The following is a 20,882-nucleotide window of genomic DNA, read 5'->3' on the forward strand; positions in this document are numbered from 1 at the left end:
GGGCGGGACGCGGCGCGGGGCAGTGTGGGGCGGGGGCGGGACGCCGCCCCGCCGCGGGTCGGGCCCTGTGTCAGCAGCCGAGCCGGCGCTCGGACGGGACATGGCGAGTTGTGTGGCCCGGAGGGCCCTGGCCGTGGGCAGCCGCTGGTGGTCCCGGTCTCTCACCGCGGCCCGAGGGTCGAGGCCGCTCTGTGCGGCGGGTGGAGCGGGGGCCTTCCCGCCAGTGTCAACTACGACGTCGCGGAGGCATCTCTCGTCTCGGTGAGGGACGGAGCACTGGGGTCGGTCCGGGCATGGAGACCGAGGAGCGGTGTATCGTGTTCCTGGCCCGTGAGGAAGCTAGGAGGCTGGGATGCCTGGGGGTGACCGGCGTATGATTTAGGACGGGGTCTGGAGCACTGAGCGACGTTGGTTGTCTGGGACGTGTGCCAGGAGCAGAGAAGGGAGCGCGGCCCAGGGCCCTCGCTGTGCAGGCTGGCTCTGAGCGGGAACTAGTAACACTCCCCGAGCAAATCCTACCTTCCCAGCTGAGGTTCCCAGCACTGCTGTTAGTGGACAGCCTTTGAATGCAGCCCCAGGGCTTTTGACTTCAACCCCCCGGCCCCTATTGGGCCCCCCTCAGGAAGATGCTAGAGGAAGGAAGCAAGTCTGCTTGAGTGTGGGCCCTCGTGGGTCCCAGATTTTGCTATGATCTTGGTACACCTGTTTTCTCTATGTGATTTGGGGAAGGGGATTTGAAGTATGGGGGTGGTGTGAGCAGTGCCTCTGAGGTTGGGACAGGCAGATGAGATTGGGGTCAGTTGGTTCAAGTTCATGTCTCCAAAATAGAATAGCAGTACTTGAAGGGCCCCTAGAAAGAGCAACACTGTCGAGAGAGGTAAACTGACAGAGCTGACCTTATAGTGGTTCAGATTAGACACCAATATTGGGGAGAGATAATAGTTATTTGCAAATTGGAAGACCCCTGTGAAAATTGACGTCTGAACAAAAACTATAATTGAGAGTCTTCAGTACTAGGTGTAATGCATGGAGTACATTAGAGAATCTAGAAATGATTAAACCCTTAATGACAAGGTAAGGACTATAGAGGAGAAATGGACATGGAATTATTATCAGAACACAAAATTTTTTGAGTCCGTTTTATACACTAGGCTCTGAGAGGGCAGCTCAAGCTGATCAGACATAAGCGTTGCTCCTGGAAACTTAGTCTCTAATGGAGATAAGAAATGGACACAAATAACTGAAATGCAAAGTGGGAAGGACCTTTAAAATGCTGTGGGAGGTCAGGAAGTGGGTTAGGGAAGACATGGGGTAGGGGGCTATATTTAACAGGGTATTAAGATATGATATGAAGAATGCTGGTAAAAAGAGAAGAAAGTGACCTGGGAGCAGTCACAGCTATCACTGGGAGATTAGAGAGGTTTTCATCAAGGAAGAGCTGTGGCTGAACCTCAGAGGAGGAAAGGCAGCAGCTAGCTCTGTGGTTTGGTGGCTTGGCAGGGCCCTCACCTGTTAGATGGCCACACTTCCCAGCCCTTGTCTGCTGTCATTGCCCTGGCCCTTCAGTACCCTAGTTATTTTTTTCCTGATGGATAAGTACTGGTACCTTCTTAGCTTTTCATTTGCTTGTTCTTTTCCTTCTTGATCAGAAACCGACCAGAAGGCAAAGTGTTGGAGACAGTTGGTGTGTTTGAGGTGCCAAAACAGAATGGAAAATATGAGACTGGGCAGGTAAGTTTTGGGATGGGTCTGCTTTCATTTTCTTGGAGTGTTCTGCTTTTGAATGGAGTCAGATTTGGTCACAGGCCTGAATGATAAGGTTTTTTACTCATTCCAGTCTTATCTTTTTTGCAGTGCTGGGGAATCAAACTCAGGGCATTATACATGTGAGGCAAGTGCTCTACTGCTGAGCAACATCCCCAGCTCCATTCCACCTTTGTGTTTGGTATCAGAACAGAATCAGATTTTTTAAGATGCAGTTTCTGGGGGCTGGGGATATAGCTCAGTTGGTAGAGTGCTAGCCTTGCAACCACAAGGCCCTGGGTTCAAATCCCAGCACGACCCCCCCCCCCAAAAAAAAAAAGTACAGTTTCTGTGTTCCTGTATTTGAATGCACTTAATAGTGAATTTTCTTTCCAAGTAAGCGTGGAGAAGAATTGTTTGGGCTATAGTGAGGAGAAAGCCAAGTCCTTGAAAATTCTTCTAGCATACTGAATAGTCAGAAGTCAGTAGAGGGAGCTTTCAGGAAAGAAACCTTTAACGTCTTGTTAGCAAAGTGATTACAGTGTGGTTAGCTCTGGGTGTGAGGCTCTTTTTCTGTATCAGATTTGTTCTAGGTCCATTGGGATAGATTTAGGTCCTATGAAGGTAAGGAAGATTTTTGTTGATTTAATCGTTTTTTAGTATGCTTAAAATGGACTATGCATTGTGCATTTGGGTTAAATCAGAAAGCAAGGTAGACATGGTTCTTGCCTTTGAGGAGTCTATGGTCTAGGAAGGAATTAATGATGTGCAAATGGTTGATAGCTATATACTGCTAAATGAGTAGATAAGGAAGGCTTCCTGAAGGCCAAAGCTGAGATCTGAAGAGTCAGCCAGGTTAAGAGAGTGTAGAGTTTTCCAAAGTTGGCTTGAGTTGATCTCAAGGATCAAGGGAAGAGGTGGCAAGACCTTGTGCTGTAGTTTCCTCTACCTGTGCTGCTTTGTGCAGCCCACCTGGATGGACTTGCTGGACTGCATACTCACTAAGGCCACCTCTCTTTCCTTCCAGCTGTTCCTTCATAGTGTTTTTGGATACCGAGGTGTTGTCCTGTTTCCCTGGCAGGCCAGACTATATGACCGGGATGTGGCTTCTGCAACTCCAGAGAAGTGAGTTTCCCTCTCCTGCCTTACAATATTCTCAGGAGGAGACCCGACTCATGGCAGACATACGTAATTGGGCCTCAGGGGTGAAGACATCCTCTAGGACCTTAGAAACGGCCCCAGAGTACTTCTCTGGCACTAATACTCACAGAGACAATAGAGTTGAGTGCTAAGAACAGCTTAAGCCAGAGGGTCCCTTTAGACCTCCCCAGAATGCTCTCCCACTATCTTGAGTTTTCGTAAGTACTCTTCACATCTTCTTTAGAGTATATTAAAAAAGAAAAGCAGTAGCTCTATTAAATGATCACAGATAGCCCCTGGGATATGAGAGTTGTAGAGTACTCTGAACTGAGGTGGCAATTAGATTTTCTCAACATGGCCCCCTTCCAGGAGACATTTAGAGAACAAGACAGATGGTGACTATGTGGGCCTTCCAGGCTCCATTGTTTGTCTTGACTGGAGAACAGGTAGGCTGGGCTGTTGCTGAGCAGTGCCTAGCTGGTTCTAAAGCTCCTTCAGCTCAGGACTAGCTTGCTTAGGTAAAGAGGTGGTAGGGATCTGATCACACACCATTTCCCCTTCTCTCAGGGTGATCTTGGGTTTCTTCTCCCATCCTGCAGAGCAGAGAACCCTGCCGGTCATGGTTCTAAGGAGGTGAAAGGAAAAACTCACACTTACTATCAGGTGCTGATTGATGCCCGTGACTGTCCACATATAGTAAGTAAGCAAGATGCCTGGGCCTGGGGTCCCCTCCTTGGGATAGGCCTGTATCCCAGTGGAGACAGAGAGAGGGAGAGGGATCAGACAAAGCCTAGATCAGCCCTGGCCTCCAAGACATTGGGACTGAACAGTGGCCAAGAAAGCCCCTGACTCACTTCTTGCCTTAGTCTCAGAGATCTCAGACAGAAGCTGTGACCTTCTTGGCAAACCATGATGACAGCCGGGCCCTTTATGCCATCCCAGGTGAGCAGTTAGCATCTGAATGGTGCCATGGAGAAAGGGTCTGGTGTGTCCCAGGGAGAGAGTTCTGCTGTCCTGTAATCTCCTAGGAGGGATTTTGGTGCCAGGAGCCATGGGGCCAGCATTGTCCTCCCTGGGCAAGGCCAGGAAATGTTTCTTCTCAGTCGTGTTCCTCTCCTTTCCTCCTGTGTGAGTCTTACTCTTTCCCTCTCTGTTCCAGGCTTGGACTATGTCAGCCATGAAGACATCCTCCCCTATACTTCTACGGATCAAGTTCCCATCCAACATGAGCTCTTCGAAAGATTTCTTCTGTATGATCAGACAAAAGGTATCTTTTTCAAGAAGAGAGATAGGAATAGGAGGGTGCTTTCTTCTAGGAGACATCATAAGAATAATCCCATGACTCTTATTTCCATAACCCCTTTCAACTTCCCCTTGACCCTATGAGGTCAATGGTTCCTGTCTCCTTCCAGGGATAGAAAGTCATAAGTGATTCAAGGTTGCTTGGTAGTAGCATCTGGAGGTCTGAAAACCAGGGCTCTTAACTTCTAGTACAGTTCTCCCATGACATCACTACCCCTCAGGGTTTATTCTTGGTAGTATGTCTGTGCCTTCTAGCTGCGCTCCTTTTGTCTTTGTCCTGTTTGCCTATGCCACCACTGGGAAGGAATTTCTAGGAAGGGCAGTTGGAGAGTGGGTGCAACACTCTGGACTCTGGCTTGGACTAATCTATTGTCTCTTGTCCTAGCACCCCCTTTTGTGGCTCGGGAAACGCTACGGGCCTGGCAAGAGAAGAATCACCCCTGGCTAGAGCTCTCTGATGTCCACCGGGAAACAACTGAGAACATTCGTGTCACTGTCATCCCTTTTTACATGGGCATGAGGGTATGTGCCCAGCCTGTGTTCCTTCCCATAGGGCTAGGTCCCAGATTCTGTGTGTGTCCCTAATGTTGACTGCTAGAGTAGGGGTGAAGGCCAAAATCTAACACATGTCCCTGTGGTTCTGTTCCAGAGTACTCATGTGTTGGGTGGGGTTGAGTAGCCTTTTGATGGTGGTTGACACGAAGACCTAGAGTAGGTAACCTGTAGGTCCCAGGAAAGCGTCCTCCATGTGGGTTCGCCTTTCCTGGGGCTCAGGGGGAGCCTTGCTTAAGAATGTACACATGCTTACCTGAATGAGAGTGGGCTGATCTTCACACTTTATACAGTTGTCAAATGTTTATTGAGCTGTGTCTTGCCTCACTCTGAGCCAGGCTTGGGATACAAATGGAAGATTGTTTCTGCCTTTCAGGGCTTAGGGTAATAGGGGAGGTCAATGTCCAACATATGAAGTATTGCAGTATTAGAGGTTATGGGAGGACAGAGAACAGGGTCCTGGGCAGCAATGGCGGAGGCCAGACCTGGAAAGCAAGGTGGTGAGAAAGGAGGGAGTCTTGTAGTTGATTTGTTGGCATCCAGCTATTGGTGATCTTGGCAAGACAAGGAGGAGAGTGGCCATGAGTAGGAGTATACATACACAGGAGGCTGCCTGTGGGCTTGTTGGCCACAGTTCCGATACTGTCATCATCATCCCACACATTCCCAGCTTGAGCTGTTTCTGCAACCTTTCTGGAATTCTACTTTGGATACATGTTGATTGAAAGAGACTTGGTCTTATTCTCTGAGACTTAAATTCTTTGTGTTTTTTACCCCCCAGGAAGCCCAGAATTCCCACGTTTACTGGGTGAGTGTCTCCCTGGGGTGGGGTGAGCTCAGAAGGTGTGCTCAGGGATCAGATGGGAAGGTGATGTTCACCTCCTGGTGTGGGTAGAGCCTGTTTAATGCAATTGTTAGCCTTTATTTCTTTTTGCTCTCAGAATTCTGGATAGGCTTGCCTAAGATCTGTTCTTTCTCAAACATGAACTTTCTCCCCACACCTCCACAGTGGCGCTACTGTATTCGTTTGGAGAACCTGGACAGTGATGTGGTACAGCTCCGGGAGCGGCACTGGAGGATATTCAGTCTCTCAGGCACCTTGGAGACAGTTCGAGGCCGAGGGGTGGTGGGCAGGGTGAGCATTACTAGCTTGGTCCTGCCTAGCAAGCCCCAGGGGCTTCCCACGTGGTTTCCTCACAGAGGCTCACTGTGTGAACACATTGGGTTGCCTGGGGTGATAAAACTAACAACAACCCTGTGAAGTGGGTTACCCTGTAACCTATTTCACAGATGAAGAGAGTAAGACTGAGAAGCTAAATAACAAGTCTATGGTCCCATCACTAGTAGTAATAGGGCCGGGACTTAAATCCAAATGAGTCTGAAGTCAAAGCTTATGTACTTTTTGAGCATCATAATGCCTTTTTAAAGCCTGAATTTAAATGTGTCTAGTTGGGTGGGGCATGCATACTCCCATCATTCATGGTTGTGTTGTCTCTGGTTCTTTATATGTCTACATCCTCTGCTGGTCCTTGAAGAGATTTGATTTTACAATCCCTGCCTACCCCACCCTGTCTCTTGAGAAATAAAGTCATAAGTAGTACTAATGCCAGGGCCAACATCCAAAGTATTTATCCATGTCAGGAGGGGATTGGGGAAGCAGGGTGGAAAAGTGATTAAGAACAGGACTTGGAATTAGATAGTTGGCTCCAAATTCCAGCTGTGTACTCACTGCAAACTTTCAGTAAATTACATAAGCAAAATCTCAGCTTATTGTTGCTAAAATAAAGATCACACATAAAACTTTATGATCACTGGAAGTTAAGCAGCAGAGGTTTGCAGAATACAGACTCTGGTGCCTGACACTTAATTCTCATGAATGGACACTGGAAGGGATGCTTTCGGAGTGGGTCTTATGCTCAGAATCTTTGCCTGGTACCTTAGTCTGAGATTATCTTTCCCAGAGTCAGAATAAAAAGCCCCCTAGGCCACTGCTAAGTAGTCACTGTGGCAGTGCCTGCTCTGGTAGTGTCTTAGGTTGGGGGCATTTAGTCTTGATGAACTGGCAGTCAGTATGTGGCCCTTTGGTTCAGGGAATGTGTCCCTGGTACCTGGCCTGACCACTTTTGTCTGTATTCTCACAGGAACCTGTATTATCTAAGGAGCAGCCCGCGTTCCAATACAGCAGTCATGTCTCCCTGCAAGCTTCTAGTGGGCACATGTGGTGAGTGTGTAATGGGGCACAAACCATTGGACTCCACAGACGCTGCTACAGGTCTAGAGTGAGAGCTCACAGCAAGCTCAAAATTATGGCCAGCTCTGGGCCAAGCCAGGTTGTGTGGGAACACTCTGGTGTTTGCCTGTTCTCAAGTTTCCTGTCGTCTGTGGGCTGAGGACTTAGGCCCAGGGATCTGATGCTGCACTGTGTTGTTCATATAGTTGGCTGTTTTCCCTCGTGTTTCACGTCTTTACCTGAAAATGCAGCTGGACAGCTCATATAGTATGTATGGAATTTACTGAAGGGATGGAATCTGCACAACTGTGTTTTTCTTTATTTTTTTTGAGATGGGGGTCTTTCTATATTTCCAGGCTGGTCTTAAACTTTCAAGTGATCCTCCTTTCCTCAGCCTCACAAGTAGTTTGGATTTCAGGCACAAGCCATCATTCCAGTCTTGTTTCTTTTCATTTAGAGCCAAGCGGGGCTCTTAGGTCTCCGGACCAGTCTTTTTTTTTTTTTTTTTTTTTTAATTTGTAGATGGACACAAAACTCTTTATTTTATTTATTTATTTTTATGTGGTGCTAAGTATCAAACCCAGTGCCTCACACATACTAGGCAAATGTTCTATCACTGAGCTACAACCCCAGCCCTGGACCAATCATCTTGTCATGAGCTAAGATAAAAGAGAGTTCAAGCCTGCCTCACCACACTGTGGCTTAGGAGCTGAGGGCATGGGGCCATCCAGCTCCATAGAAGGGCTTCTGACCTGACTCCCTCTAAACCAGCTTTTCTCTGACCCTCAGGGGCACGTTCCGCTTCGAGAGACCTGATGGCTCCCACTTTGATGTCCGGATCCCACCATTCTCTTTGGAAAGCAATAAAGATGAGAAGACACCACCCTCAGGCCTTCACTGGTAGACCAGCTAAAGCCCTGAATGCCTAGGCTTGGCCCCTCAGAACAGGTCTCAACCCACAATTGTTACAGAACTCTTTTCTCTCCCCATTAAGAGCCACACTGGGTCATTTAATCCTTTGCAACATTTGATTGTGGGGTTCTTTGGGGGGGGGGGGGTTGTAACTGTTTTCTTTGGAAGACCCACATGGAACTCTTCCAAGGCTGGCCTCCTCATAAGCCCTGCCTACACTGTGTCCAGTAAATGTTGCCACCAGGGAACTGTGTTCAGCTGCCACAGAGGTGGAAGAGTTTCTTAGCCTGTCACTCAAGTTGTATGGAATATGAGGTTTGGTTAATAAACCAATATATGCTTGGCCATCCTTGCCATTTCTGCCCTCAGGGTCTTTTCAGGTTCCCTTTCTGACCCAGTGGGGCCCTGGATTGCTTTCCATGCAAGGTCATGTCTAGGGAACTGCTTCTACTGCTAAGGTTTCTTTTCCTTCTGAGACCAGCTGGATGTCTCCCAGGGGCACTGTGCCTCTCAGCCAGTGGATAGGCACTGGACTGGACTTTTATTTATTCTTTGCCAAGTGCAGAGGAGGAGGCCAATTCCAGGGCCACAGTGGTCTGGCTCTTGGCACTAACCTACCAACCATGTACCTGGCCTCGCAGGGCCTGGGAGAGGAGCGAGGCAAGCCAGTCAAGCTTCCTGCAGCATTGAGCTTGCCAGCTGCAAAGATGGATCTGTCAAGCATCCAGACCACAAGGGCAAGAATTTGGCCAAGGAGCAGCTTAAGGTGTGGACACTGATTGAGCCAAGCTACTTCCTGAGCTTCTCTCAGATCTCCAAGAGCCAGAGATGAATTGGGATTATTTTGCCCCAATTCTTAGGATTCTTTTTTCCCCACCATTGCAGTGATTGTTAGAGGTCATTTCATTCTTGAATAATTATTAAATCTCGGTTGCAGCCCTTGTTACTGTTTTTCTTAATCCTCCACCAGGGGGAGTCTGGGTTGTAGGGCCCTGGAGTCCTCCGTTTTATGACCTAGCTCAAGGTCAGATGGTGAACAGAGAAACACAGGAATCAAGCCCATAGCTGCAAGCCTGCGGAGCTCTCCTCACTGTAAACAAGACTCTACCACTTCAGTGTAACACAATTTTATTAGAAATTAGTGTTTATTTCCATCACTTAGACTGAGCAAAAAAGGATCGCAGTTATGTGATACAGGAAAAATTTTCTCATGCCAGGATCTGTGCCATCCTTCAGGTAGGCTATGGTCACATACCAGATTCAAAACCCCATTACTGGTCTGCATTGTTAACAGTAAGTTTCCAGTTTTCTCAGAAACCAACAAGGTTTGACCTTCATCCCACAGTTTTTGTTTACCCCTCCCCAACCACCTGGTTGGAGTTGAAAAATTCAACACTGCCAAGAGCTGCTTTCTGAATGGGGCTGGGAAAGTCCCCAAACCCTTAAGCCACAAAGTCTGATTAAAGAAGCAGAGATCATTTCAACAAATTATTTTAGTGTTTTCTGTAAGACCGAGAAGATATTTCAGTCAGAAGATAAATGCCCAGCCCTAGACTATAGTGCTTTCTCAGAACCAAAAAGAGGGGTCACTGAGACAGCCCAGGATCTGAAATATCAGAGCACTAAGTAGAAGCTAAGGGGAATGTGGAGATCAAAGGACAAGCATGATCATGCCTCAGTGGGGAGCTGGGAATCTGAGTATTAAAGGGCTTCAAGAGTGCAGCTGAGAAAACAGGCCAGTGGCTCTAGGCTGAAGCATTCCATCTCCTTAAGAAAGCCACAAAGCTGAAGCCTGATTTTTTTTTTGTTTTTGTTGGTGCTGGGGATCGAACTTAGGGCCTCATGCATGCCAGGCAAATGCTCTACCACTGAGCCATATCCCCAGCCCCTGAAGCCTAAATTTGCCCAAAGAAATGGATTGTCATCTTAACTGCAGTGAAGGCTGGAAGACCTAGTAGCTGATCACCAAGTACCTGACTTGAGAGTCTTCAGCTAATTTTACATTCAAGACTGACTAATATAAAATGCCTGCTTAATAAGTCACATTTCCCCTGTTCCATCATGTCATTCCAGGTCCTTGTGAGTGGCCAACCCTGGGCCTGGCAATTGCCCATAAGCTCTATGGGGTCAGCTGTGAGCAGCTGCTTAGAGTAGTCACAGAGGGATAAACCTGACAGCCTGTGCTCCTTCTCCTTTGTTAGGCTGGTAGAATCCTCCCTCCCTGAGGGCATTCCTCAGCAAAGAATTCAGATGAGCAGCCTCCCCAGGGACAAGCCAAACACAGGATGAAAACCAACGTCATGAGAACTCATACCTTGGATGATACCTTGGATGATACGTGGCATTTCCATGCCAAGAAGGAATGAAGACCTTCAAGGGATTTAGGTTTTTCCTATAGCTCTATGTTCAGAGACTCACCACTGGGCAGAACCACCATCCCAGCCAGGACAAAAACCAACAGCATGCAGATTGGGGTGGGCCACAGGGCCTGTTGGATGTGCAGGGCTGAGTCCACTGTCCTCAGCTAATGGGCATGTTGACCAGCACTGTACAACGCCCATGGGCTTTATAGCCTTCCAGGTGCTGCTTGTGTTTAGGGCCCAGGGTAGCTCCTAGCCACAATTGACAGTGTTAGCCTTTACAGTATGTGGAGTCAATGTGCCTTGGAACTAAGGGCACTCAAGGATAAGAATCAAAGAGAATAGCACTATTACATCCCAGGAGTCAGTGACATGACCCCGGGATGTGGGGGTGAGATGTCTCTTTAGGCAGCATGCTGTGAGACCACGGGTCTTGTCTTACATAGCCTGTCTTCCTTGGTGCCCTGAGCTGCCTGGCCAGCCTGATAAAGCCAAAACTGGTCAGTTTTGTTTTTATTGCTTTCTCTTTATCCTCTCCCTCAGAATGATTCTGCAGAAAAAGGGGATTAGGGTCAGGAAAAGGTGTGGGTCAGGGCAGGCTAATCTCCTGAATAACAGTACAAAGTGCATTAAAGACAGATCCCAAAAGCATCAAGAAGGGCTGAGGGGTCTACCTTATGCAGGATTCTGGCACCCTGCAGGGGTAACAAATGCCTAGTCCCTCATTATATAAAACCATTCATTTCCTAGATTATTTTTTAAAAATCAAGCTCATCAAACCTGTGCTTCAACACCTTAGGGAAAAAGAAGCCCCACCTGTGATAAAGACTGGGTCTCCACAGCACCAGAAGCCGCCTTTCCCCCAGAATGAAGCCATTCCTATGGGGCTTCGCTGAGGAAGGGCACTCAGCATAGGGCCCAGAGGGGAATGTGCTTAGCAGGAGGAGGGAGGCTAGTCAGGTCACCCCACAACAGAAGTAGCTCCCTGCTGGACAGGAAGGGAGATGGATCTGGTAGTGCTCAACAGTCAGGGCCAGGGAACGGGCCCTTCCCAGCCCAGGCCCTTGATTTCACAGGAAGGGCTTGTCATGTTTCTGAGTGCTGGAGCAGACAACCAGGAAGTTGCCGTGTGGGGCTGCAGAGGGCAGGAGACAGGGCCTCCTGTGCCCCATCTCCTTGAAGGTCTTATCAGTCACGATGGGCAGATTGGTGGCCGAGCTGCCGGTCATCGTAGGTGCTATAGCGCTTGACATGGATGCGGCGCACACGATCCCGCAGTTCATAGGCTTCCTCATCTTCACTGGGGGAAGCCTGGCTCCGGCTCCGGCTTGTGGCCTCCAACAAGGAGTTGTCAGGGACGCGGGGGGTCTCGTAGAGTAGGACATTGAGTGTCTCCTCATAGATTCGGGCCTCTGGAAATTCCACCTGGGGCGAGGTAGACAAGACTGATTAAGATTTTGTCTCAGGATGTACAGCTTGTCAGGGCTCTAGGCCCTGTGCTGCTTCATGAGGCCTCCTAAATGTCAGGAGACATGCTCTGTGGACATAACAGAAGACCATCCTGAACCTGTCCCACCCCAATCCGAGACTGATGGACTAGTATGCACCTGTGGCCTAGATACCAACAGCTCCATCACTTACTAGCTGTGAGGCCTTGGGTCTAAGCTTTCCAGGCTGCAGTTTCCATTTGTGTAAAGTGATGGTTAATATTTCCCTACCAGAGTTATTATCAACACAAGAAATATGTAAACTGCTTAGCAGAGAGGTTGACACACAGTTTATCTGCCTGCCTATGTATATATCATCTGCTCTGATGAGCAGTCTTACTGCTTTTTATTTTTGCCTGACCCAACATGCCCATCCCCAGGATCAGTATGGAGGAAAGAGAAGGTATGGCAGAATTCCAGCAAACTTGCCATGTCATGTTAAGTTCTGTGCCCTTATCTCTCAATGCAAAGAATGGCAGAAGCTTGGTCTGTCTTGTAGGTGTGGTGTGAGGGGTCAGAGAAGTTCATGGACAAAAGAACACGGGAAACTAAGCTTGGTGGCACATGTTTGTAATCCCAATGGCTCAGTGGGATAAGGCAGGAGGATTTCAAGTTCAAAGCCAGCTCAGCAACTTAGCAAGGCCCTAAGCAACTTAACTAGAGTCTGTCTGAAAATAAAAAATAAAAAGGGCTGGGGATGTGGCTTAGTGGTTAAATGCCTCTGGGTTCAATCCCTGCCGCCCCGCCCCCCCTCCCCGCCAAAGAAAGAACACAGGCAGGTAACAGGTGTTGTCATGGTTGCAACTCAGCCCCTCAAGTCTTCCCTCCATGGACATGGCTGAGAGCCCCACACTCACTGTCCCATGTCATGAGGAAGCAGGGCCACTTCCTATAAGCTGCTCTTTGATCCTGGCAAAACATCTAGCTGGAGGCACTTTAGCAACCTGGTGACCAAGAAGGTGCTATCTGGGCCTGAGCCCTTCGTACCTATATGACTTCCCTGGATGAACTGCTGTTCCGCCCTAGAAAAGCTCTGCCATCTCTGGGACTGACCCTTGTTATTTTCTGGGGAAGATACCTTCTGCTTGCATCCTGAGAAAAAGGGGTTAGCTGAGTTTGTGTAAACTATCACCTGTCTAATGCCTCAGGCATGCCCAGCACTGTGGTGTTACTATAGAGGTTAAGTTGACTGACCAGGAACTCCTTACTAGCCAGGGCTAGAGATATCCTATCAGTGTTCTTGAAAACTGAAGTCATATCCACTGTATCATGCTGATTTCTGAAGAACTGTCTCATTTTCAGATCTCTAGTAATCTCGCACTCTCATTCCTGTGTTTGCAAATGAGGAAATGGGCCCAAATGGTTAAATGGCTTATCCAAAAAATCAGCTGGTATGTGGTGGAACCAGAATTTAAATCCGAATTGGGCCAACTTCAAATACCTGGTCCTTCCCACTGCATCACACAGTTCCCTGTTGGCCAATGCCTCCTGTCCCTTAGCTACCAGAAGCAGATGGTTTCCATCCATTCCCGAATCCCTTGTTCTGGCTTTGTCCTAGCCAGCAGTATCACAGCATGTTTGGGAAAGAAAGCCAAACACAGAGCTTTGTGGGAAAGCCTCATCTGGGGGCAGCACTGCCCCAGCTGCTTGCTGTGTGTTCTGCCTTGTGCAGAGGAAGGCCCCATACCTTGGTCTGCTTCTTCTCTGTGGCATACACGATGGAGGTGCAGCACACCTCTGCCAGCTTACGACCCTGGCCATAGAAGGACCAGCAGCAGATCTCGTCACCGATGACATCCTTGATGAAGAGCACGCGGCCATTGAAGCGCAAGGACAGCTTGTCAAACAGCTCTATGTTTTTCAGCAGGTGGTCATCGGAGTTGCTGAAAAACCCATGAGGGCCGGCAGGCCTGGGAATGAGGTTCTGGCACCAGAGGAGCTGTTAGGGCGAGCTGGGCCCTCCCCTCCCCTCCCCTCCCTGCCTGCCATGCTGAAATGAAGACAAGTCAAGATGCCAGGGGGACAGGAAGACAGTCATGGGGCAACCTCTGGGTTTGGGGGCCTGTGAGGAAAAGGGATTGAGTTGGTTTTAAGTTATAGCAGAGACTAAGGAAAGGGGGGTCTCTTCTCCCTAAGCTCAAAGAGACAAAGTCCTGCTGCTACTCCAGCAGGGGGCGTTCCTTCCCTTGCTGTGGGGCTGGCAATGTGCCTGTCTACAGGGAAGCACAGGGAGAGTCTGGGACTCTGAGCCCGCAACCATCTGTGTATAATTAACTGTGGCCTGTTTCAAGGACCCTGGAGGCCACGGGGAAGTTGTCCAGTGGGAAGCACAAAGGCTGCAGGAGGCTTAGGAGGACTCCCAGCCTGCTGGCTTCCTAGCAGCCCCCTGCCTGGTGAGACAATGTTGATGAAAACACTGGGCATGCTCTTGACATGATACATGTTAAGGGTATGTTTCCTGTTCCCTCCTCTATATCCCAACAAGGTCCTGTGCCAAGTTCTAAGTATCTCTACCCTGATTTCCCTTCCCCTGGTGTAGCTCAGTGGTGGAGCACTTGCCTAGCATGCCCAAGACTCCGTGTTTCCCCAAACCCAGCACCTCAAGAAAAAAAAAGAAATAACCCCAGACCCATGTTATCCACTCCAGGAGAGCAGGAGGCTGTCCCCGGGTCTGCTGCCCTGTGTCTGCTCTGGCTGTGCTCTTTCAGCTGCCTCTAAAGCCCTTCTCAAGTCCACCCGCAGACAAGCCCACCTACCTGGTGTAGGAATACTTGTTGTTGCTTCTATTGTACAGCAGCTTCACCACGGGCTGTGAGGGAGGAGAGAGTGAGGGCCAGGCTGGGGGCATGGCATTCCCTGGCCACAGCCCTCTGAGCTCCCGGTACCTTGGTGGAGGATTCGATGAGCCTGTCCTCCTCCCTCAGGGATGTGATGATAGGGATGTTGCACACAGGCTGGTAGGAGTCCTTCTTGTCCTGGGAGACAATGCACAGAACAGAGAGCCTTCCTTGGGTTCTTCTGCTTGCCAGGCTTAGCTAGGTACCCCTGCAGCCCCTCTGCCATGGCTACCCTCTGCTTAGCAAGGAGGATCAGACAGAGATCATGAGGTCCCTGGCAAGAAATCCTGACAGCTGGCAAGCAGACCCCCATTTCCAGAAAACCTGGAGTCCACATACCTAAGCACATGGACTAGAAGCAGAATCTCACTGCTGAGCTTGAAAACCTGGCTGCCAGGTTGCTGGGCCTGTACAGCATTTCACTGTTCTAAATGGGTTTGTTAATTAGTTACTAGGAATTAAACCCAGAGGCACTTTAACACTGAGCCACATCCCTCCACTTTTTTTTTTTTTTTAAAGACAGGGTCTTGCTAAGTTGTTTAGGGCCTCACTAAATTGCTCAGGATGGCTTTGAACTTGCAATCCTCCTGCCTCAGCCTCCCGAGTCACTGGAATTACAGGTGTGTACCACTGTGCCTGACTTCTAACTAGGTTTGGATTCGTTGACCTCATCTTCCATACAGAAAGCCTGGCACTGACCCTTTAAGTCTCTAGAGGAGTGGTAAATCCCACCTTCATTAGGTTACCTCCAAACTCTGCCCACTTACCTGCAGGGCAGTCTGGCACATGTTCACCAGGCCCTGAATGAGGTAATATTTTGCTTCAGCCATCAATTCTTTGATTTCTTGCCGGTTTTGAGGGAGGGTAATAGTGTCATCTCGGAGGTAATTCAAAATGGTGCCAAAGTGCTTTCCACATCGGTCTATGAGGATCCAGCCTAGGGATTCAGAATGGGCCCCACAGGATTACTGTTTGTCTCCTGGTAACCTCAGAAGCAGGCAAAGGCCACATGTTGAGCCAGGTGGCAGGTAGCAAGGAAAGGACCTACATGAGCACAGAGCCCAGGGCCTAGGACAAGAAAAGTGGGAATGGACACTCTAGCTCTCAGGCCCATGGCTGCTCTTTACCCTTCCTACCTGAACCCAAGGACTGGCACACACCATGGGACACAGAGGCCTGCCAGGCTCTGTGGAGGCTCACTGAAGTCTAAGCTCAGGAGCACTCAGGCCACCATGGCCACAAAGAACTCACCAGCCCCTTGCTCACTTTCTGCCTACAGCCCAGGCTGTACAGTAACAGCTCTTAAAAGAATCTAGTACTATTTAAATATTTTTAAAGTATGGATCTTCTCCCTGGAAAATGCATAAATACACAACATTCTATGTACCATTTCAGGGAATTCTGTGGTTCACCTAAGAACTCCAGATGAAGAAGTCCTATTCCAAGTGAGAGAAAATGGGAATCTAGATTCTAATCTACCAGGTGTAAGACCTGCTCTGAAGTAGTTTCTCAGGACTCCCCCTTGCTTCCCTACCCACACAGACAGACCTGATGCCTCACCTTCTTTGTCGGTCAGCACCTCCATGCGCCCACTGAACATGGCCTTGAGCATGGTGTCATGCCGGGTGAGTGCCCGCACCGTGGTGTAGTACAGGGAGCCGCCTACATTGAGCTGCACGTACTTGTTGCCCAGCCCTCCTCCCTTGAAGCCACTTAGCTTGGGCTTGGCACCTGAGGCTGGGCATAGACATGTGTCCCCCGACATCTCCCGCTGCAGGTAGATCACCACACGGCAGGAGGTAGGCTTGGAAGGCTCCGCCGTGGTGGAAGTGTTCACAAGGGAGTGTTCTGGGGAGGCCAGAGCCTCATACTCTCAGTGCTGTGAGCAGGAGATGGGAGAGAAGATGAAAGTCAGCAGAAGAGTCCTCCAATGAGGGAGGGCTAACAGAAGGAACACTGACCATGCCATTCCCTCCTTGGTAAGCCAGGCATTCCCAGCGAGGCTCCATCCCTAGGCAATAGTGGGAAAGACTCCTGCTGTTCCTCATTGTACTGGAAGCCAGGTTGGGAGTAGTCTCCTAGACCCCTATCCTGCTCACCTCACCAGCCTCTGATACTCAACTCAGCTCTGGGTGGTAAGACAAGCAAAGCCTTGGAACTAGACACAGAGGCTCTGAGGAAGAGATCGCTCTGGGGATCTACCAGTGAGTTTCCAGATTTTTCTTTATAAACTTCCTGTGATACCAAACTTTCAGCCCAACCTACTAGGAATCCAGCCAGTCCAGGAGTTTCCCAGGAGCCAAAGGGACAGGATGCACTTCCTTTCTCAAGATTCCAGAGCCAGGGTTTCCTTTAGCACTGGCAGGAGTAGCCTGTCCTCAGGAGAGGATGGAGTGGGCCAGTCTGGAGCAGCAAGCCAATGTTTTTAGCAAGGGTTACCTGGGCTCCCGCTGGGCTTCCTGGCCTTCCCCTTTCTTGGCACCAGACTTGACCCAAGTTCCTGAAATCGTTGCTATTTTCCAAGGCAGAACAACTACAGGATAGCTATTTTTGCTTCTTTTTCCTGAGAAGGAACCCAGTTTTATCTTTTCTTCTCTTTGCTCCAAAGAAGAATGAGGAGAAAGTATCAGAAAAGATCAGATGATAAATCTAAAAATTTTTGAGTAATGTGGGGATTAGAATACTAACTGGAGGGCCGGGGATATACCTCAGTTGGTAGAGTACTTGCCTTGCATGCACAAGGCCCTGGGTTTGATACCATTTACACACAGACACACACACACACACACACACACACACACACACACACAAAGAATACTAACTGGAGCTGACAGAACCAAGGAGTAAGGAAAGCCAGGTCACCCTCATGATTTACATTCTCTTTCCCCCCCTTTTTTTTGTGATTTGTACTCTAACCCATCTGAATCCATGGATTCAATTAATAGTGGATTGAAAATACATGAAAAAAATAATAGCACTTGTACCGACACTTGTCGACTCTGTTCTTGTCATTAGTTCCTGATACAGTATAACAACAACTTACATGGCATTTACACTTGTTAGGGAACATTTGTCCCTGGCCCCTTCCCTATCCCTCTCTTTCTAACCTTGCTGTGAGCTGAGCAGCACTGGGCCCTTCCCCCATGATGTGCTCTCCTCTTGGGCCCAGAGCCATGGAGTTGGCCATCTTTAACTGAGACTTCCAAAACCTCGAGTCCCAATAAATTTTTCCTCCCCTAAGTTGTTTTTGTTGGATATTTTGGTTGTAGTGATGAAAAGCTGACTAAAACAATATTCTGAAAGTATGATAATCAATATAGAGGTTTAAAGTATACAGGAGGATGATCATCAATTATATGCAAGTAATATACCAGTTATATAAGGGGACTGGAGCATCCCTGGATTTCAGTGTCTGCAGAGGTCTTGGAACCAAAAGAGGTGCAAGAGTATTATGTTTTGGCTATCTAAAGAATCAATATAACCCATTCACTGAAGAAAAAATACAATAGCTAGCATTCATTGAATATTTACTATGTACCAGATACTATTCTATGTTAATATTTTCATATCTATTTTTAGCTCATTTAATCAATTCAGCAATATAAATATTGAGTGCTTACTATGTTAAACAGTAGGAAATTTTTGTTTTGAATATGAAGTGTCCCCTAAAGACTCATGTGTTAAAGGCTTGGTCCCCAGTGCAGCAACATTCGGAAGTGGGGATTTGGGGGACTGATCAGATCATGACTTTCCACTTCAACAATCTATCAATCCATCAGGGATTCATATTGGATAGCATTACTGGGATGTGGTGGAAACTGTAGGCAGGGGGGCCAGTAAAAGGAAATAAGTCACTGGGGGTGTTCCTTGGAAGAGTCTCTCTCTTCCCCAGCCCCTACTTCCTGCTCTCTCACTCTCTCTGCTTCCATCTGCCATGGATGAGCAGCTTTTCTCTGCCACCTTCTTCCACCACATGTTCTGCCTCACCTCAGGTCCAAAGCAACGGAGCTCACCAATAATGGACTGAAACCTCTGAAACTCTGAGTCTAAATAAATCTTTCCTCCTTGAAGTTGTTTTTCTCATATGTATATTTTGTTCCAGCAGTGGAAAGCTGACTCAGGCAGGAACTATGCAAATATATTGTCTTGCCTTCAAAAAGGTCAAAGAACTGTTAGCAAGAATTTTTTAAAAAAAATGTTTTGAGTTAGCATTTACTGTGCTTCTGCTATGTGCCAGGCACTGGGAACAGAAAGCAAATACAGAAGAGTCATGTCCTCATGGAACTTACATTTAAGTGGGAGAAGACAGATTATAAACACGAAAATAGACAACTTCAGGAGATGAGAATAAAACAGTGATAAGAGAGTGACCAAGGAAGGCACTAATTTAGATAGAGCCACCTGGCAAGATAACATTTCTGCTAAGGTCTGAGAAGAGCACTTTAGACAGTTGGATGAGTAAGTGCAAAGTTCCTGTTCGAATTGAGTTTTAGGAACAGAAATAAGGATATGGTAGCTGGTACACAGAAAACAGGGGAAGTAGATTCGATGAACGCCTGGGAAGGCACCTAAGGTGGTAAATAACAGTAAAGAGTTTGGGTTTTATATTAATTACTGTCCTCTCTCCTTCCATTCTTTCCTTATTTGGAGAATGGCAACTCTACCACTGAGCTACATCCCCATCCCTTTTTATTTCTGATTTTGAGACAGGGTCTCACTAAGTTGCTGAGGCTGACCTCCAATTTGCAATCCTCCTGCCTCAGTGTCCCAAGTTGCTGAGATTACATGTGTGAGCCAGGGCAACTGGCTGCTCATCATCTCTCATAAATGCAACTAGAAGCATGGTACTGGTTTTCCCAAGTTCTGTTAACTGTTCTGCTTCCTGAAAAGTGCCATGCACATTTTAAGTATTCAATATATGTCAGCTTGTTAGACTGAAATTAACCCTGAAAAGATTTAGATAGGTCTGTGGGAAGAATGTTCGGGGAAGGGCCAGAATGGGTGCTGCCGGATGTAGTGAATTCCTTTGGTGGTTTGCCTCAGGGATGCAGTATGGATGAGATGAACCTTAGGATGCTGTCTAATAAGTAAGTAACACTAGAATGGCATGAAATCACTTTATCTTCCATCCTTTAAAAGGTTTTAGCTAGCAGGGAAAGCGCGGTGTGGTAGGCCTGTAAACCCAGCAGCTCAGGAGGCTGAGGCAGGAGGATCTCGAGTTCAAGCCAGCCTCAGCAAAACGAGGCGCTAAGCAACTCAGCGAGACCGTTTCTAAATAAAATACAAAACAGGGATGGGGATGTCGCTCAGTGGTCAAGTGCCCCTGAGTTCAATCCCCAGCACACCTGCCCCCCCGCAAAAAAAAAAAAGAAAGAAAAATTAAAGGTTTTATTAAGTTCATGTATTTTGTGTCCAGTCCCAATATCCCCAGTATCCAAGAAAGCACACACACATGTACTTCTGCCAAATCAAAGGAACTCAATGGCTGAGCTTGCCAAGAGAGGAAGTCAAATCCAGAGCTAATCTATTCTTTTCCTACAAAGCAGTTGCTTTAAGCCCCTGGATGACGTCATGCCAGATTCCACCCAGACCAATGGGTGCCAGGAATCCTGTGGCAGGTGACGCCCTAGAAAGTAATTCCGGTGAGATTGAAGTTTCCACTGAAAGCCTCAGTGCTCTTCCTTCCGGACTTGTTTGTGGATATTTGGGGACGCCTGGGGTTAGGGGCGGATCCGTGTCTCAGCAAAGCTAAAGGGAACCCAAGCAGAACAAAGGACAAATCACCGCGGCGGTGGAAGAAGATGGGGTCCTAAAGGAAGAAGGCACACGCGGCGGACGGCGGGGGAGGGGAAGCCGAGCTTGGCAAGAGAGGGCGGATAAGGCAGAAATTCCAGGTGTGAAGTGGCCGCTTCACCCAGAAAGTCCAGGAAAAAATTAGCGACGCCCAGTCTTTCTTGTAGCTAGTGCAGGCTCTCCTCCAGCCCGCACCCTGCCTTTCTACACAAAAACTGAGACACCCACCCCCCCAGCGGAGGATTTGAACTCTCCATCTCCCCTAAGCCGTCCCAACCCTTTTTCCCCTGACCCGTCTGGGGGCCAGTCCTCCCCTTCCCTTCCCCTCCCGCATCGGCAGGCCAAGCTCTCACCGTCCCCGGGGGCGCTTCTTCCTCTCAGCTGAATGGCAACCGACTCCTTGCCGCCCCTAGCTTGTAGCCGCCTGCCCAACAGCAATCCCGGGCTGTGAGCTCACATCCTGCTCCAGCAGACTCCTCCCGGTGCAGCGGCCCATCCCTGCCTGTCTGGGAAACTGAGACTACAA

General features: G+C 48.5%; 2 protein-coding genes across 4 annotated transcripts; one reads left to right on the plus strand and one right to left on the minus strand.

Annotated features, from left to right (window-relative positions):
- Positions 1-18: 18 nt before the first annotated feature.
- POLDIP2 (DNA polymerase delta interacting protein 2) lies at positions 19-8,821 on the plus strand. Of its 2 annotated transcripts, XM_081271085.1 has the most exons (12): positions 19-261; positions 1,650-1,731; positions 2,771-2,868; positions 3,483-3,579; positions 3,750-3,825; positions 4,043-4,150; positions 4,571-4,707; positions 5,519-5,545; positions 5,747-5,872; positions 6,879-6,958; positions 7,757-7,915; positions 8,521-8,821. In XM_081271085.1, the coding sequence occupies exons 1-11, from the start codon at positions 101-103 to the stop codon at positions 7,869-7,871; spliced, it is 1,107 nt and encodes a 368-aa protein (XP_081127211.1). In that variant the 5' UTR covers positions 19-100; the 3' UTR covers positions 7,872-7,915; positions 8,521-8,821. The 2 variants fall into 2 exon arrangements, with proteins under 2 accessions (XP_081127211.1, XP_081127210.1); XM_081271084.1 differs by lacking the exon at positions 8,521-8,821 and having other exon boundaries at positions 20-261; positions 7,757-8,224.
- On the minus strand, positions 8,015-20,872 carry TNFAIP1 (TNF alpha induced protein 1). Of its 2 annotated transcripts, none has more exons than XM_081271087.1 (7): positions 20,686-20,872; positions 16,124-16,442; positions 15,331-15,500; positions 14,612-14,701; positions 14,483-14,535; positions 13,414-13,609; positions 8,015-11,664 (listed from the first exon to the last, which is right to left on the minus strand). In XM_081271087.1, the coding sequence occupies exons 2-7, from the start codon at positions 16,326-16,328 to the stop codon at positions 11,428-11,430; spliced, it is 951 nt and encodes a 316-aa protein (XP_081127213.1). In that variant the 5' UTR covers positions 16,329-16,442; positions 20,686-20,872; the 3' UTR covers positions 8,015-11,427. The 2 variants fall into 2 exon arrangements, with proteins under 2 accessions (XP_081127213.1, XP_081127212.1); XM_081271086.1 differs by having other exon boundaries at positions 20,710-20,871.
- Between the last annotated feature and the right edge of the window lie 10 nt (positions 20,873-20,882).

This window comes from Spermophilus citellus, assembly GCF_964194105.1.
Source record: "Spermophilus citellus genome assembly, chromosome: 17".
Lineage (NCBI taxonomy): Eukaryota > Metazoa > Chordata > Mammalia > Rodentia > Sciuridae > Spermophilus > Spermophilus citellus.